Source organism: Micropterus salmoides, unplaced genomic scaffold (assembly GCF_014851395.1).
Source record: "Micropterus salmoides isolate LMB-PRFRI ecotype aquatic unplaced genomic scaffold, ASM1485139v1 Ms_hic_scaffold_1, whole genome shotgun sequence".
Taxonomy (NCBI): domain Eukaryota; kingdom Metazoa; phylum Chordata; class Actinopteri; order Centrarchiformes; family Centrarchidae; genus Micropterus; species Micropterus salmoides.
Window position 1 is genome coordinate 43659660 of NW_024040040.1, and position 19434 is coordinate 43679093.

Here is a 19434-nt window from a genome sequence, read left to right on the forward strand (position 1 = left end):
CTGCAGGCAGAGAGGCTACCAAGGAGACCGCCAGGCATTGTCTCCTCTGCTTTCTAATTTTAGCATGCCGGGTTTTGACAGCTAAGTATTATTCAGTATCCCTTACAGAATAATAATACCCTACATATCTACAAGCCAGAGGGAGGAAGTCTTAACTTACTGGTTAACCCCATCTTTTCTCTTGAGGATGGTGCTTAAATAGGACGGTATTTCTCAGCAGTATTAGAATTAAGCTCCACATTGTACATGCAGGCTGATTAACACAATCCCACATTTCTGATATGCTGCAACTTAAACGGAGACAGCGCAAAAAATCCAAAGTGTTTCACATTATTAAAATGTTTGTACTTAATATGCCTAAAAATGCTACTCTATAGAGGCAGTTGTATGTGGTTATTACTCTAAAGCCATCTGAGACAAATCTGTGAATCTGCACTACATAACTGACTTTACATCTGCAGCTGAGGGATGTCGCTAGGTGTGGGATGTCTCTGTTTTGGCATGTTGTGCTTTGGGTTGAAACATATTTACTGTGAACAGTTTATCTCACAATTAACCAAACTCACATTTTACGAAACACTTTCAATCTCATTCCCATGTATTTGTCGTTGACATGTCTACAACAAGTCAATCACATTTTCAGACACCTTGCCTTTGTCAGGTTGTTGAAGGCGAGCTAGCTGAAAGCTTTTGAGGTATGCAGCACATCTTGTGGAGAGGAGTTACACCAAATCCCACAATGCTGTGCACCACTTTAGGTTTGAGTTATCAGTTAGAGACATTCAGAACATTTGCCACAAAAAGACCTACAAGAAGAGGAACTAAAAGTAGTTCTTGAGACACCAGAACAACATCCAAGTATAGACACAACAAAGAAAAGAAAGGAAATTAGGCATTTTATAAAATAAATTTAACAGGTTTTTAATCAATTGATGAGGAAATGCAACAAACATATTCAGAGGCTCAGTCTATCACCTCGCTGACAGTCATTATTTATTATTGGAAGCAAATATTGGAGTTATTTGTAAGGTGGGGAGTGCCACTGTGTGTGTGACAATTGGAGGCTTGACAAGACAAGAGAAGACTCATGTTAACTGGAACAATGCAGCGGTTGATTTCTAAGTACTGTAAGTGTTTATGTAACCTGAAACTGTGCTTGGGTAGGAATGTTATACTAATGCTAATGCTGTGTTGTAACCATAGACTGTGGTTGTAACACTTTACAACACCTGCGGATGCTGTGACTGTTGTTGTAGTAGCTGGTTTCTGTCTGCCTCTTTCTGACTATGTTAATGTGATGATTTTACATTACAATGGCAAATTCAGTGTTTAAGGTTTCACGACAGTTATCAGGATAATCTATGGTTACCCAGCAGTACAAGAAATGCAGGCCTGAAAAGAATGAGTTCATGCTCCATACCACAAGTTTCAACATGATAAGCTTCTTGATAAACTATCACAGGCTGGGTTGCTTGGAAAAATTCACTTCCAACGAAATAAAAAGGAGCACATGTAGTTTAATGGGCAGGAGAATGACAATTTCACTTTTAATATGAATGCTGCAAGAGTGGGCACAGTTTCAATGGACCGTAAAGACTGAAGAAATTTTTTTTCCTTTAGAAATATGTGAGCAGAATATAAGACTTAGGGAGAGCGTGAGTTATGAAAAGTGGAAAATCACGTGTCATCATACAAATAAGAAGAAAACAGACAATGCAATCATCAGTCTTCATGCACATCAACACAAATCACTCTGCTTGTTTGATAATCATCACAATCACATGACACTGGATGAACAACGCTGAAGTTCGCTTCAAATTCGCAGCTTCCGATTCAGCAGTTTAGGGGAAAGTTAAGGGAACCCTAACTTAAATTGCTAAGTGAATGATCTGAAGTTTTTTCCACCTCTTATTGTTAAAGTGTGTTAATTTGTTAAACCCAGAGAGGCTAAAGATTCTTTGAAACAAGGTTTCTGATTCGTGAAACATTTATTGTATTTGTGAAAATGCAAATGTAAGTTAGGTTTCCCTTAATTTTCCCCTTAACTTCCTAATCGGAAGCTACCTTCAGCATCGTGTTGGATGGTGCACTTGAGGGCACAGACGTAGAGCAAAGATGAGACACGGTGTGTGATCTGTACATGCAATCCATTTTTCCCACATTACCTTCAGGGCCTTAAAGACTGAGACTTGCTTCAACCCATCATAGGTGAAATCTGACAGGTTGCTCTTTAAGCCACATGGAGATTTGGGGGAGAAAAATCACACCCACAGTTATTAGAACTGGAGTGATTGCGTATGGTTAAGAGGCATGATAAAAACCCAGAAAACGTGTAACAGTATGTACTGAAACAGGACTGAAATGGGTAATACTTAAAAAGCAGCATGAGCTGATATTGTTGACACTGCAGGGAGCTAACACCGAGAACTCAGGTCAGAATAATGAGAGTATTTTCTTCAAGGAAGATTTGGAGTAGCTACTTTAAGACACTGTCACTTTTTTAACAAGCTACAGGCGTATCTGTACAGCTATACGTTAATTGGCTCACTAATACAGGCAGAGATCATTATGCCTACATTTCAGCCTTGAACTAAGCACCTGATTTAGCAGAATATGTAACTCACTAACAAGCAGGAATAGCCGTGTTGTCTGTTTTGAAGTGTCTGTCTCATGTTAATGGTTATTGGGCATTTTCATTAGACATTACCATAAAACCATGCAGTTAACACATGCCTTAAGATACAGGTTTTTAGGACTCCTGTTTCTCACATCATTGCACACTGCTAATGCTAACACTATCATGATGCAAAAGTACCGGGGGACTCACAAATATTGTTCTATACTCTGAGGTATTGCTCTCGCAAAAGACTAGGCCAGACGCTCTCCTCTCACTTAAGTTTCCACAGCCTAAGCTGCCTGTGAAGACGCTCTTTGGTGAAGAGGAGAGAGTAAAGAGAAAAGGGTGGAGTTATGAGGACTGAGATGGCTAAAAAAACTGGGTAATTTTGTTATTGATGGTAAAAAGTCATTTAGACATTTTAAATTCAACTAAATGACTCAATGACATAATGTATGACTATTTTCTGTCAAATCCTATCAGTTGTGATGGGTCTATGGCTCAAATTTATGTCAATTTAGGAGCTTGAGAACCACTGCTTTACAGGTTACAGGTAAGTTTGGTGCATTGAAAGCTTTCCAATCTTATTAGATTAACTTAAAAAATGCACACGGCTCCTTAGGTTTTGGAGGTTCAAGGTTCTCATCTGAAACAACAGACACAGATGAGCTGTAATGACTTGCTCATAAAAAACATACTGACCGGTTGGAAACTGTAATAATTGTTGTTTTTATGGCTAGGTTTGTAGTAGCTATGATAATGAGGAAATTAATAAACAACCCTCTCCCCTGGTTGATAGGTTCACCTGGAGGTCAGAGTGCAGGGAAAACCAAATTTCAAAGAACATGGAAAGCAGGGAAGTGATGTGAAGTCACTCAAGTGCACAAAGCATGAAACATTATGGTAACAGGAAAGTGGAGCATTGCTGAACACTGACCAAAAATCCTTATTTAACCAAGTGTGCTACGCTTGTATGTCTTACTAAACTAGTTCATAGTGCTATGCAATGTGGTGTGTGTGTGTGTGTGTGTTTTCTTTGGGTGAAGAACAAGAAGCCTGCATAAGCGTAATGCGTAATTTTCTAGCACAAGCTATTGCATCAGAACAATAGCACTGTCAGCATCATAATAACATTGTAGTATCTTACTGGTAGGTTCTTTGCTGAATCCAGATAGACCACAAGCAGCGCTGATGATAATCCATCATTTGTCTGGCTTCTGTCTGCACGCACACTTCGCAGCACCTGATTGGATAGGACAGAAAGAAAAAAGGACCACACCACAGAGAAATATGACTGTTGTGTATCAAACCCCCATTATCAGTTGAAAATACACAGTGACAGATAATATTTTCTCTGTTAAAGCAAGAAAGTTTTCAATGTTGTACCTGGTCCAACTTCTCAGGAGTGGAGAGCAGAGATAGCCACTCCAGTTTTAAGTGGAGTTTCCCAGTAGGAGCTTCTTCCAGGTCGAACCACTGCAAACAGTTTTGCCAAACACCAAAGTTAAATCATTGAGTTAAGTCACTGTAGAAACCAAACTTAATCTTAACAACCTTTTCGGAGCTATACTAAAAGAGTCAAAAGGAATGCTTAGACAATTTGGATAATACTCTTACTTGCTTTCTTGTCAAGAGTTAGTTGAGAAGATTGATACCACACTCATATCTATAAATATGAAGCTACAGCAAGCCGCCAGTTAGCTTAGTTTGGCACAAAGCTCTAAAACAGGGGAAAAAGAGAGACTGGCTTAAGTCTTTTTTTACTAAGTTAAGTTTAGTAATTAACACAATATATCTTGTTTGTTTAAAGTGTAAAAAAAACCCACATTGTGTTTTTACAGAGGTGCTGGTCATATAATTAGAATATCATCAAAAAGTTGATTTATTTCAGTAATTCCATTCACAAACTTGGAAACTTGGATATTATATTCATTCATTACTCACAGACTGATATATTTCAAATGTTTATTTCATTTAATTGTGATGATTAAAACTGACAACTAATGAAAATCCCAAATTCAGTATCTCCCCGAAAATTAGAATTTTACTTAAGACCAATACAAAAAGGATTTTTAGAAATGTTGGCCAACTGAAAAGTATGAACATGAAAAGTATGAGCATGGACAACACTCAATACTTAGTTGGGGCTCCTTTTGCCTGAATTACTGCAGCAATGCGGCGTGGCATGGAGTCGATCAGTCTGTGGCACTGTTCAGGTGTTATGAAAGACCAGGTTGCTCTGATAGTGGCCTTCAGCTCTTCTGCATTGTTGGGTCTGGCGTATCGCATCTTCCTCTTCACAATACCCCATAGATTTTTTATAGGGTTAAGGTCAGGCGAGTTTGCTGGCCAATTAAGAACAGGGATACCATGGTCCTTAAACCAGGTACTGGTAGCTTTGGCACTGTGTGCAGGTGCCAAGTCCTGTTGGAAAATGAAATCTGCATCTCCATAAAGTTGGTCAGCAGCAGGAAGCATGAAGTGCTCTAAAACTTCCTGGTAGACGGCTGCGTTGACCAGGCGAGACGCTTCTGACGCTGTGTCTTGTTTAAGAGTGGCTTGAAATAAGGAATGCGACAGCTGAAACCCATGTCTTGCATACGTCTGTGCGTGGTGGTTCTTGAAGCACTGACTCCAGCTGCAGTCCACTCTTTGTGAATCTCCCCCACATTTTTGAATGGGTTTTGTTTCACAATCCTCTCCAGGGTGCAGTTATCCCTATTGCTTATACACTTTTTTCTACCACATCTTTTCCTTCCCTTCGCCTCTCTATTAATGTGCTTGGACACAGAGCTCTGTGAACAGCCAGCCTCTTTAGCAATGACCTTTTGTGTCTTGCCCTTCTTGTGCAAGGTGTCAATGGTCGTCTTTTGGACAGCTGTAAAATCAGCAGTCTTCCCCATGATTGTGTGGCCTACAGAACTAGACTGAGAGACCATTTAAAGTCCTTTGCAGGTGTTTTGAGTTAATTTGCTGATTAGAGTGTGGCACCAGATGTCTTCAATATTGAACCTTTTCACAATATTCTAATTTTCTGAGATACTGATTTTAGGGTTTTCATTAGTTGTCATTTATAATCATCAAAATTAAAAGGAATGAACACTTGAAATATATCAGTCTGTGTCGAATGAATGTATACATTATACAAGTTTTACTTTTTGAATGAAATTACTGAAATAAATCAACTTTTGATGATATTCTAATTATATGACCAGCACCTGTATGCTGGACTATTTCTTGGCTGGGTGCAGTGACTTTCTTAAGTCTTGTCATCACTGTGACGTTGACAAGCAAGGTAATAATAATAATAATAATAATAATGCATTTTAGTTAATGGCACCTTTCATAACACCCAAAGTCACCTCACAAACAATATACATAACACTGCATTAAACAATACACACAAACAAGCTGCATACAGATAAAATGCATTTAAAACTCAGTACAACATGTTATAAAAAAGCTTGTATAAAAAGATGTCTTAAGACGCGTTTTAAAAGTCAACAAGCATAACTAAAAGATCTGGCACCCATGGTATTTAGTCGAATCCGAGGTACCACAAGAGAAATTGAAGATGAAGATCTGAGAGCACGTGAAGGGGTGTAAACATGGAGAAGTTGTGTAAGGTATTGGGGTGCAAGATTATCAAGTGCCTTATAAGTAAGTAGCAGGATGTTAAATTTAACTCTACTTTACTTTACTGGAAGCCAGTGCAATCGCTGAAGAACTGGAGAAATGTGCTCAGTATAAGGAGTAGAAAGAACACGAGCTGCAGAATTCTGAACTAACTGAAGCTTATGTAGCAATTTGGAGGGAACACCTGTGAAAAGAGCATTACAGTAGTCTATACGTGAAGTGACCAGTGCATGAATAAGAACTGCAGTATTATTATTTGAAAGAAAGGGGCGGAGACGGTTAATATTACGCAAGTGGAAGTATGCGATCCGCGTGATATCATTAATTTGAGCTTCAAAGGATAGTGTGCTATCCATGATGACACCCAAACTTTTAACCTGTGAAGAAGGATAGATCTCAGTACTGTCAATGTACAAAGAAAGACAATTAGATCTAGACAAAACAGATCGAGTGCTAATAAGCAAAGCCTCAGTTTTGTTGCCATTTACCTTCAAGAAGTTAGGGGAAAGCCAATCTTTAATTTCAGCTAAACAGCTGGACAAAGATGGTGGTGGGAAAGAACCAGTGGGTTTGGCAGACAAGTAGAGTTGGGTGTCATCTCCATAACAGTGGAAATGAATCCCATATTTCCTCAAAATATAACCAAGAGGGAGCATGTAAATAATGAAAAGAAGCCCAAGACAGAACCCTGGGGAACACCAGTTATGACTATAGATGTTCTTGATCGAAAACCTTTTAATTGAATACGCTGACTGCGTCCAGATAGATATGACCTAAACCAAGACAGAGCAGTGCCAGTAATACTAATAGAAGCTAATTTGTCAAGAAGTATCTTATGTGAGACAGTATCAAAAGCAGCGCTCAAGTCTAGAAGGACAAGTATGGATAAAAGCCCAGAGTCAGCTGCCAACAGTAGATCATTGGTTATTCTGACAAGAGCAGTCTCAGTGCTATGGTGGGGACGAAAGCCAGATTGAAATTGTTCATACAAATTTTTATTAGAAAGATGTTCATGAATTTGAACTGCAATACACTTTTCCACTACCTTAGAGATAAATGGTAAATTTGAAATTGGACGAAAATGATCAAAATTAAATGGATCACCCCCTGGTTTCTTAAGAATGGGAGTAATAATAGCAGATTTAAGATTTAACCAGAAACAAGTGAAGCATGAACAATTTTAGTAATCAATGGCGACAGGGCTGGTAAACAAGCTTTCACTAAAGGAGTAGGTAGAGGGTCTAACTGACAAGTCAAAGATTTAGATTTACCTATCAGACCCACTATCTCTGAAGTAGTTGGTAGTGTAAAGTTAGAGAAAACAGAGTGGGGAGGTGTGTAAGTGATAGATTGACAGGAGTCATTGTGAAGAGTACCAGTAAGTAGGCCTAATTGCTGATGTACATTTTCAACCTTAGATGCAAAAAAAGTCAAAAAACGATCACATAAGTCAGTGGAATACATATCAGATAGCAGAGAATCAGGTGGTTGCAGAATATTGTTTACCACCAAGAAAAGGGACCTGGAGTTCCCATTACTAACTCCAATTATGTTGGAGTAGTAATCAGATTTAGCCTTGGACAGTGCATTTTTATAATTTCGAATATGTTCAGCATACATTTCTTTATGAACAGTAAGGCCAGACCTGACATATAACCGCTCTAACCTACGGCCTTTAGTTTTAAGTTCACGTAGTTCAGGTGTAAACCAAGGAGCTGAGTGTACAAATGAAACAGTTCGAGTTTTCACAGGTGCAAATTCATCTAAAATCATGTTCAGTCCATCATTGTAGTAGGTAACATGCTAATTAGTAAATTTTGTTATCTTTGAACAAAGTCAGCTGTTTCCAGTTTTAATGCTAAGCTAAGTTAACTGGCTGCTGGTGATAGCTTCATATTTAATGTACAGACGCAAGAGTGGTATTGATGTCCTCATTAAACTCCAAAACGTATAATGTATTAGAAAATTCTAATTACATGAGTACAATAATTTGGCCATAGAAAATGTTTTACCTCATCCACCTTCTGTTCTTTGTGCAGCTCAGTCAAATCGATCATCAGGCTGTGAATAATGACAAATAATTAGTCAAATCGGGATGGCAAACAGAAGCAGAGAAGCAATTAATCTGAACAGCAGGGGCCCAGTTATCGATCGGCTGCTTTGTGGTGTCAGCGCTGGGTGTCCTGTTGCAGCCTTGGGACAAAATCAACAACTTTGCCCTTGAGCTTGGACTGTGGGATAACACCTCTTCTTCTTAACTGATGTCTGCTAGCCAGTGTTGGGGAGTTACTAGTTACATGTAATTTTGTAATTTTACGTAATTTATTTACACTGGTGTGTGTATGTGTGTGAGTGTGTGTGTGCATTGCTGCGTAATGTAAACTGACTTGAGAGACATGCCCTGAAAGTAACAATATCAAACTACAGAAATGAGTTTGCTCTGCAATGTTGTTTAACTTTGACTAGCACCTAGAAGCTCGCTTGCTCAGACCATAAAGCTGCTGTTAGCGGCTCGCTGTGCAGTCAGGTGAGCTCCGCAGACACACTAACTATGCTGTTTGGCACCAAATTACTTCAGTGATCAAAAATGGCAAAATTTCCGCTGTTGAGCAACAACAAATTACCGCTGGGCAAATTACTTCACCGCGACAGCCCTAGTGCCACCCATCTGCCAGTTGAATTGCCTCTCGAGCTTTCTTTTGAAAATTGTTAACAGCAACCAAAAAAGTAATGAAATTCTAACACAGGTACTTTTCATCACACATTCCCCTCAGCGTTCAACACTGTGTTTAGGACGTAATATGCAATGTCATACCAGATCCTTAGATTGCCTATATATAGCTGCCCGATCACAACAGATCTTGTTGTTAAACATCAGTCACATTGCTGAAACTCACCTTCCCAGGAAATCATCTTTGTCCGGATCTTCATCAAACAGCTCTATCTCAAGGTGTTGACCTGAGTGCTCGTACACTAAAGCCTGATGAAGACAAGGTCCAGTCCAGTCAATAAATAGATTACCTACATTAACGCAGGTTCACATTTTCATTGTTAACAAACTGCACTACACCCCAAACTTTTCCTCATAAACCTCATAAACTTCGTTCCATTTGGGATTGAGGCACTCCTTGATCGTCTTGCTCTGGAACAGCTGGTTGCCGATCAGCAGGATGCCATACGGGTCAGACTTGCCCTTGATCAGCCCTCCCAGAAAATTATCCTTCCCTTCCAGATCCTGAGCCTCCAAGAGGTGAATCCTCAGGACTCCCTGTGGAGACATGCAGAGCACAGCTTTAATGGGAGCAACCCTGAAAATAGCAGCCTCTGACACTTCGAGGCCACACTGGAGTCAGAGTTGATCAGATTTGACATTATCTACTGGGCATTGTGAGGAAATGCAAGAGAATGATATTTTTAACACTGTTACTATTTACATTTTATTTAATTTATACTAGATTGCAAATGTCAAGAGTCCATTCCACTTAGGCTGCAATTAACAATTATTTTCATTGTCAATTAATCTATTAATCTTTAATAGAGTCAAGCAATTGATCGTTTAGTCTATGAATTGTCAGAAATAGTAATAGTACAAAAGAAACGCCCATCACAAGGTGACATTTTTAAATAGTTTCTTTTGTAAGACCAACAGTCTAAAACTCAAAGTCATTCAATTTATTTTTAATAAACACATTGTTCTGCTGCAGACTGTATTTGTCCACTGCACATGATAACGAGTTATGCAGTTTAGTCTCCCTTACGACATGTTTTGTTCATTTCAAATCCAGCAGTCATTGAATTGGCTGTAAAAGTGTCCGAACACGAGAAACTCTGCAGTCTGTGTTTATGTCAGCTCTTGGGCTCATTGGAGTTACTGTCACTGTCTTATTCAGACTCATTCTCATTTGTATTCATGTTATTTTGCATGGGATCAGTGCATTTACTTATAATTTAATATATTATAATAATATAATGATAAAATAATATTACATCTTTAATGATAATGCATACTTATATGGTTTTCATTTGTTTACATAAGATATTGGCTGTTATTATTTTAATGTTTATGCAAACAAAATGTTAATTTTTTTAGTGGTTTTAAATATAAAACTTGTTGAAACGGTTTCAGTGTGTGTATCAGTATATTTTAATCTTTTTCAGCACATTTCAACAATACCGTGATAATACTGATAACCGTGATAATTTTGTTCACTATATTCGTGATATATAATTTTCAAACTGTGCCATCTCTAACCCTTGCATTTGAAAATGTATAATTTACTTAAACGATTATTAAATAATCAAAATTGTTTTCGATTGTCTTTTCATCCAATTGTTCAATCCACTCATCAATTGATCAGCTGATGTGGTTCCACATTAAAGTCAAACTGGCACTTGGATTACTGTGCAATGCATACAATATAGCAAAAAGTACCCTAACCATCACAAAACAGTATCTCCTCATGAAGCTCGCCGCTTTCAGTGAAACACGGTGCACTGTTGATCTTGTTGCCATGGATACTGGCACTAGCGACAAAGACTTGACAAGCCTTCACTGTTTTTGTTTCATTCAGTTTTAATGCTGTGAGTTACCTACAAATCCCTGATAGACACTTTCTTTTATCATCATCACACAGGCCGCATTAAATTCAACTATCAAAGACTTTCAGCTACTAACCATAAATTCCCTCATGAAGCCGTCAGCTTATGTGCAAACCCAACCCAGTTAGAACAGGCAAATTAAACCACCTCATGTTTAATTGTATTTTCAAACTGCATTAGTACCTTTGGCATGGGGAAGCGTAGCTCGGCCAGTTCCACATCCCCGACCAGAGGGATCGTGACACGGTTGGGTAAAACCAGATAACTATAGATAATGTCTTGAATCAGACTGTCAGAGAAACCCCTGTGAGGACAGAAGGGAGGAGGGAGGAAAGGAACATAAACAGAATGGAGCAATGAATTATTTAAAAGACAGTAAGGGTACCCTTGGGTTATAAATATTCTCCTTTAATCTCAGCTTAGTACAGTATATTTCTACTTTACATGTGAGAAGATAGTAGGAACTTTGGAGTCAATTCAAGCATGTCGGTGCTGATAGCCAACAAATCTCTGAATCCACTAATGATTCAACACTTTGTGACAAAAACAGCGACAGTGAGGGGTAGAGAATGGCAATATTAAGTTCTCCTTTATCCGTTTAGCTGCCGTGGCACAGCTGGAAAATTGCAATCACAGTCAGAAAAAAATTGAACTCCAATGAAAAAAAATTATTCAACACCCGGTGCTATTGCTCAAGCAAGTCCCTCGAGGAAAAACTGTTGTGATTACAGCACATCTGTCCATACATCATGATGTGGATGTCCTCATTAAAGGCGTTCGTAAGCAGATCCTGAGTTTGTCTCTGGAGTCATCCCATGACTCTAAAAACACACCGGTTAAATCTACAAAATGGGCTGCAGGACACTTAAGTGCTTTCATGTCAGATACAACAACATGGTCATATGACAAGTAGCCTAATACCTATCCAATGTGTGTTCTAGTTGTCCACCAGTGTTGCAATTTACAGTCGCTAGGTGAAAGCCCTTATGTAATTGCCATTATAAATTTAGGGGCTCCTATCGAAGATGTCTCGTTGAATTAGGCCCAGGATGTTACAGCGTCGCTGCACAAACCCAGAACCTCCTCTTACACTTGCACCTCCTGTACTGCCCTTCAAAGTCAAACCACAGTAACTACACATTTGGTCAAAGTTGAGTTATCTGGTATCTGTTGAACCATATAAAAATGATGCATCCACAGAAATGTTTAATCCAATTATTTTAGTTAGCTAGTTAAGGCTAGACAGGGTGCTGGAGTCCTGTTTTCTGTAACCAAAAAATCTATTTTGATACTCGATACACTAGGGGTTAAGTGTCTTGCTCAGGGACACACTGGTGTCTCACAGTAGATTTGAACCAAAGGCAAGTGTCTTAGCCACTGCTCCATCACCACCCCATATACATAAATAATGTAGCTATAGCCAAGTCTAATTATTGAGCATGCCATCGACTAACAGTTGCAGCCATCTCTGCAGTCTCTAACTCACACAAGTTTGATCTCATGTGGTGAAGCTACCTCTAAATCCCATTTTTAAATGGATTTACTTAATTAAAAAAGATTAATTTATTAAACTTGCTCATTAGTTGAAAAGAACACATAGATACTGCATTTTCCTGATAATTAGGCTCCTAACCGCTCTATAACACCCACTAACTTCCTCTCTGCTGTCAGCTCCAACAGCAAATAAGTCAGATCACACCTGACCCTAAAGTACACCAGCAAACACAGGTTAAAGGCCAACGGATCCATCCATCAGCAAACAGTGAGCTGAATTATGTAAAACTTTCTAAATGTCAAACCACTCACCAATTTACTGTCAGCAAATTACAATTAGCCAGCAAATATCTGACATTTCAGGGCAAAGATTAGTTCGGAGTTTGCAGGAATTTCATAGGTTTAAGATTAAAGTCAATGGAGTAAATGCCTGCAGGTAATTACAATTTAGCAACTTATTCTAGCCATGAAGGTGACTTAATAGTTATGAGTAAGTCATAAATTTAGACAGGTGACAATCATTTATATAAACAAGTGTCATGACTTTCCCCAAAAAACCTTCCTTTGAGAAAGGAAACTTCCTTTGCTACTCTAAACACTAATGAAGCAGCTCAGGCACCATCTGCTCTGACAAAAACTGCAATGAAATAAACTTAATTCAACCGCCTGTGTTTGTGTGTGGAGTCAGGAGAAACATTCATTTGATTCTGATGAAACAGCAGGCTACAGCTCTTCTCTGTGAGCCGATTAGAAACATTATGATTGTCTGGTTGGGGACTGATCAGAGCTGGGGCTTTTCTCCAGCTGAGCACTGAGGATGTAAAGGGATTTCTGTTGCATCGGTGCTTATTGCTGCATTTTTGTCGCTCCCCTGGCGTTAACACTGAAACGTATCTGCTTGTGTGCGTGCACGCACAGCAACAAAAGTGAGACCATTTATTCATTAACTTCAGGACAACAGTGCTGACTGCAGATATTCACACTCACACTTTATAATATACAGTATGTACAATAAGGAACTGTGTGTTTTACTCATTATAGATTTATCAGCCTTTGACATACAGTAATGTCTGTAAAGGTTCTCAGTCATCCAGGTCATAGTTATCCAAGGAAGGTTAAAGTCAAGGGTAACTGGCTGAAGATAGGTGTTTCGCCTCTCATCCAAGAAGGTTCTTCATGGTCTCAGTTTTCCCGTATCTAGTAAAATATTTCAACATCTACTGGATGGATTGAAACAAAACCTTCTACAGACATTCATGGTTCCCAAAGGATGAATTCTAATAACTTTGGTGATCCCCTGACTTTTCCTCTAATGTCTACCATTAGGTTGTCATTTGTCGTTTTAAGTGAAATATCGCAACTACTGGATGGATTGTCATGAAGTGTTGGTACGGACATTCCTGTTCCCCTCGGGATGAATTGTAGTATCTTAGCTGATCCTCTGACTCTTCATCTAGCGCCATCGTCAAGTCAAAATTAACTTTGGTTTATGACTAAATGCCAGAAAAACAAACGACATTACCATCAACCTCAGCTGTACTTTTTGTTTAGTGCAAATTATCAAAGGTTAGCATGCTAACATGCTCACCCAAAAAGGTGACATTGTAAACATTAAACCTGATCAACATCAGCATGAGAGTATTGTCACTGTGAGCAAGCTAGCATTAGCATTTTAGCTCAAAGGACTGCTGTGTATGAGTATAGCCTATCAGAGCCAGTTGCATGGCTGTAAAGTCTTAGTCTTGTTTTGATGCAGCTTCTAAAACCAACTCAACAGCAAAGACAGATTACAACGTGTAAACAAGTAAGACATTTGTTGCATTATATTACTAATGACTGGTTTAAGACAGACACACTGGGAGAGCCTTCAAGTAGTCAGCTGATGCTGTCTGTCTGTTACTGCTGCATTCAAGGAACTCTGTCGCTGCAGCTACGATTTCACCATCTGGGCTTCTCCTGACGCCTCTTTTCTGCATGTGACGCCCTTCCTCCACAACAAGCACACAAACAGGCACACACACACACACACATTGCATTGCCCAAGCTGGGTGGATCAATTTCAACCCCACAGAGGACTTAACAGAAGAGCTGGTGAAGAGCGGCCACTGAGCAGTGCCTGTGCCAACATGTCTGTCCACATCAGCAGGGTATATGACAAGCAGCTGTAAACCCAGAAAATCACATGCAGCCTTAATGCATGTGTCACTTCATTTGGGGTGTAAATAATGTACAAACCACTCAAGACAGCTGCGAGTAATTGTGTTAGGCTGTTAGCAACTCTTAATCAACTCTCTGCTCATTCCACACAACTGCCCGAGGGGAAAAAGACACTGTAAACTATTATCTTAATATGTTTATTAAGAGTAATGTGCACATGTAAACATACTGCATGTCACAGAAAGTACATCATACTTTATGATTTCAGTGTCTGCTTGCAAAAAGACGGGTTTGTCTACATCAGCTCAGTCTGGTCAAACTCTTATTTACAAGAGTAACAAGGACAAGGGCATCCCAGGCATCCAGCAGGTAAAATTCTTAAATACTGGACAGACAGTAAAAATACACCAATAAAGTCTAGTGAAGTAGCCCTGTGTATTTTCAATATCAGGTGCATAATATTGAAACTTGATAATCTGTGTTGACATCAAATTCATTGATAAATGAACCTTATATGATGAATCCATCCTACCCTGACACACATGTCATTGAGATTTTTCAAGTAGGCATGTGTCCAGTTTCCTGAAAGAAAAACCCTGCCAAAATCCTACTTATTTCTCACTCTCAGATACCACAAAAAAGATTTCTTGACAAGCAAGAACAGCACGACTGAGGTTACTTACTTGAGCCCCGGAATGTCAAGTATATTGGTGAGGCCAGTCCAGTTTATGTCCAGAAGCTGAAAGAAGGAATAAAATGCAAATGAGAACATGCCAGGTGATCAGGCTGCTACAGTAGAAAGTGTGAATGACTTTAAATTGATCCAAACACTTAACTTTTTTGTTTCCAGCACCCTGCACTACATTTACCACTTGGCATATTGTTTTCTGGCCAACAAACCCTGCTGATTAATAACAGCAGAGAAAAAGAGTCCCACACAAGTTGCAGCAAAATAATATAAATCAAAAGTTCTGTGGACAAGTTGCTACTGTTGTGGTCCATTTTGAAAACAAAGCACTACCTCACCCACTATATTGCTGGCGTATTAATTATTTAAGAAAAATGTGTGGCATATTCTGGCTGGTTGTTGCACACAACTGCGCAACAGTTTGGCAAAGGAATGTAAATAAAATATAAAACAACTTTTGTTAATGTTTTTTTTCCTTCAACTTTTTAGATTTTCCATCTGAGTTTGCTTAACCACTTATCTAAGTGTTTAAATGGATGCTGAGTGCACAATTAGCTACAGTTTATGAGCCACAACCAGAAGACAGAACGCACAGATCCTTTTATGAAAATTAATGCAAAAACACCTGCTAACTGAAATATTTATTAAAGCAGCAGCAGCCCTTCGGGGTCTCATTAGTTTTCAGGGTATAATGAGGTCAGGGACTATGTGCTTCTCTGCGGTCAAATGTACCAGTTTTTAAGAAGTATTTCTCAAAAACACAAAACCAACCAATTGTTATTCACTTTCTGGGTGACACTCGCATCAGGTTTGTCAAAAAGAGAAGAAAGAAAGAAAGTAAATCAAAGAGAGTGTGGATCAGCTGAGACTTGAAATGCAGGCAGATCCTACTACTCAGCGAGCTTTAATGTGCTTCAGCCTTCAAGCTGAAGGTGCTTTGTTGTTCTCCGCGTACTCTCCCATCCTACTACTCTGCCAAAGTTGCTTACTCTGCAGCAGATGCACTGAGCGCTGTAGGGGAAAGGGGAGCACTGCAGGGCTCTGAATGATGTGATGGGGATGTCTGAGAAATGCAGAGTATCCTCAAATTTGGGGAGCTGTAACCTGCAAATGTTTAGGATTGATAAGTTATTTTAAAAAAATCATCAGTTAATTTTTCGATTGATTCAGTGACTATTATTTCCCCAGATCTCAAACTATTCCTTTAAGACATCAAGGTTGTCATTATTTTTAACATTCTGCATCCTAAAGATATTTCATTAATCATAAAATAGATTTTTATCGTTATGTTCAATCTTTTAATTAAACAATACATTTGTTTAATGTAACAAATCATATGTTCACAATATCAGTAGTATGGCGTAGATATCGTGCACTGCTTGACTCTGCTTCCTTGTTTAAAGAATGTTCAAATGAGCCTGAAATCTCTTCAAAGGTCTCACAGCACAATGTGTTGCTTCTTTTTATTTACACTGCGCCGAGTCACATTAGTGAGATCCCACAGCCCCGCCGTGGCCAAGACCTCTTATGGTCTGGAAATGTTTCCATTTCATCTGGCAGTCAGGATCAGGCCTTGTATGGCACGCTGAAAGAAAGAGTTATTTTGATTCCAGGAGACACAATGTGCAGGTGTTTTTTTTGCCCACAGGAAATTGCCTTAGCAATTTATTTTCTCTCTTGTCCAGGATAACAATATAATTTTCCTCATCTAAAGTAACGAAGCAAAGAATATTGAGATGTGTAAGTATGTGTGTGTGTGTGTGTGTATAGACATGTGGGACTGCGCCAAGGTTTCTTGAGTAAAGATGCTGCCTTCTCCCTCCTACAGTCATATCTCCACCTTGAGTTTTAGCTGAGTGCCTGGGGTAGAGAAATCTGCTAAAGTAGGGCTGGCTTGATCTGTGGCTATTTAAAGCTCTGCTATAGTTCCACTGGGTCCACCCATTTGGTAAAAATCGGTCAAACATTTTTAAGCTGTGCAGCAGTGGCTCTGCACAGGGGTTGAGCAGCAAGATTGATGTAATGTGCTCTGGAAAAGATATAGATAATGTACGCAACTGCCAAGGTGAAATGCAAATCATGTAGTGATGGAGAGTGTTTAAGCTGCAGAACATGGACAATGTTGTTAGCGATGCCAGAGATGGGAAACAAACTGATATTAAACTTGTAGTTAGTGTTGTTAAATGAAAGAAACACATTGTGCTGTGATTCAGACTTGACTTTATAAAGTTAAGATTTAAAGTCCAATTAAGTCCATTATTTCTGCCTGAAAAGGGCAAAAAGATTGATATTTGTTTTATGCAATATTATAACATTTTGTGAGAATCTAAAATATAAAGAGAAACAAACTGGGGTATAAAAGATATTCAGGTTATGTTGTGATAGCCACAGAAATAGGGCCAACCTTGACAAAAATAGGGAATAAAGTGAGACAGCCAATGCCATGTAGAATAATAGTAGTATAACACTGAATGGGTAGTGTGTTGCACTGTTGCACCATCTCTTCTAGGAGACATCTGTTGTGGTATTTCAACATACAAATCCCAGTTTAATAGCCTCTACCCTAATCATATCGCATTTATTGAGACGGCAGTGTCATTAAATCTCCCACTGCTGCTCTTCTAAACAGCTTTAGTAAATTAACCAGGGTCGTATTATCAGCGTCTGCACTTACTGGCTTCTTGAGGAAGAACACAGACAGAGCTCCAACAAGAGGCATATCACCCAGCAACGGCTCCATCACCACTCTCAACATGCCGTGGAGCTATAGAAACACAAGAGGAACACATTGACACACATACACAAAAGGAGAACTCACCCCCCACGTGCTGCCCCTCGACATTCCTCAGCAGCGGAGCGGTTAGCGGTAGCACATGATAGGTTGGAATCTCGATCACAGCCCGACTTGACACCTGCCACGTGTCATCCTCCACCTTCTCCATCACATATTATGACAATTACGAGGATTGTGGTATTGGAAGCACTCTACGTGTTTCATGTGGACACCACACAGCTGCTCTAATCCTCACCAGGGAACAAAGTATGTTTGAATTCTAGCACCAATTTATTTGTTTTCGAGGGTATATACTGTATTTATATTTTGAGGATGGATAGTAAGAAAAGCTTGTCCGAGTAGAATAGCCTCTGGAACAGGAACATATTACTAAAGTACCAGTGAAATCAATAAAGCTCTTGAAACCAATAAATACCAATAAACCAATAAAGCTCTTGTAGCGTTCAAAGTTTATTGCATTGCATTTATTTGAAGACCTATTCTTGTGAACTAGGGAAGTCCAGTTTGACAGAAAGCTTGCAAACTGATCTCTCACCTAGGAAAATGACGCACTGCAAGAATTTGTTTCATTTAAAAATCTATCAATCATCTTTCTATGAGGCAAAGTCATATTTTACATACCAATGCAAATTACCCGATCATGCACCCATTCTGTTTCTAGCTTTCTGTCTCAAGGCCTAACAATGTTTTAAAGGCAGGCTGTCGTACACCAGCGACTCACTGGAAAGAACATTCCCAGATAAATAGATTTGATTGCATTTTGAGATTTATCAAGATCTTTTAAACTGCAGTACCCATAGTGAGGGTCGTGACAGCACGACAGGCTGATATTAAATAAATGATAAAAGACCAATATCACCCAACGTTTAACCCCACTCTTCACAAAGCCAACAGTAATCGCAACGTTAACATGGAGTCACACGCACCGGCTCTGTGCAATGTAAACCAGCTCAAGGAGTGATGCGGACTAATGTATTAGTGGTTGATAATGGGCTGGGGAGGTATGTAGGCCTGCCCGAGTTACATAATGGGGACAGCGAGCAGCAAATGTCTCCCAGGGACAGACCTACCAGCACTCGGTCTCCAAGGAGGCACACTGATTGTTTTTGTCTGCTATGTTCCTCTGCAGCAGAACGCACAAAAGGGCCAAGGACATACAAGAACAACAAAACACACTTCTGTAGTCAGGAGCTACAGAGAGCAGGAGGATGATGCAAATTAAACCATTTATTTGTTGAAAATGATAAGTACATATTTAATAGAGAAGCTTAGCCTGGTAACATCATCATAATTTTTCACAGTAATTCAAAGTCAAACCTTTCTATACTGATATTTTTATTGTCTCCTTTTGGTTCTCTTTTCATTTTGTTAGCTCTGTGTTGCCACACTGTGTTGTTGTGTTCCACTCTGAGTCACTGTCACATCCATGACTCTAGTTTTCCCTTGCCT

General features: G+C 39.2%; 1 protein-coding gene across 3 annotated transcripts in view; it reads right to left on the reverse strand.

The window, feature by feature from the left end:
* esyt2b (extended synaptotagmin-like protein 2b) overlaps nt 1-19434 on the reverse strand; it is a 33282-nt gene that overhangs the window by 5264 nt on the left and 8584 nt on the right. Inside the window, exons 6-14 of one of the 3 annotated variants that reach the window (XM_038729678.1) lie at nt 17866-17955; nt 15187-15242; nt 11036-11156; nt 9345-9521; nt 9151-9233; nt 8266-8314; nt 4004-4093; nt 3765-3860; nt 2166-2228 (exon numbers count right to left, since the gene is read on the reverse strand). In XM_038729678.1, coding sequence (XP_038585606.1) covers nt 2166-2228; nt 3765-3860; nt 4004-4093; nt 8266-8314; nt 9151-9233; nt 9345-9521; nt 11036-11156; nt 15187-15242; nt 17866-17955 — 825 coding nt within the window. Of the gene's footprint in view, nt 1-2165; nt 2229-2827; nt 2930-3764; nt 3861-4003; nt 4094-8265; nt 8315-9150; nt 9234-9344; nt 9522-11035; nt 11157-15186; nt 15243-17865; nt 17956-19434 lie in introns of all 3 variants that reach the window. The other 2 variants (XM_038729670.1, XM_038729687.1) reach the window with 2 other exon arrangements.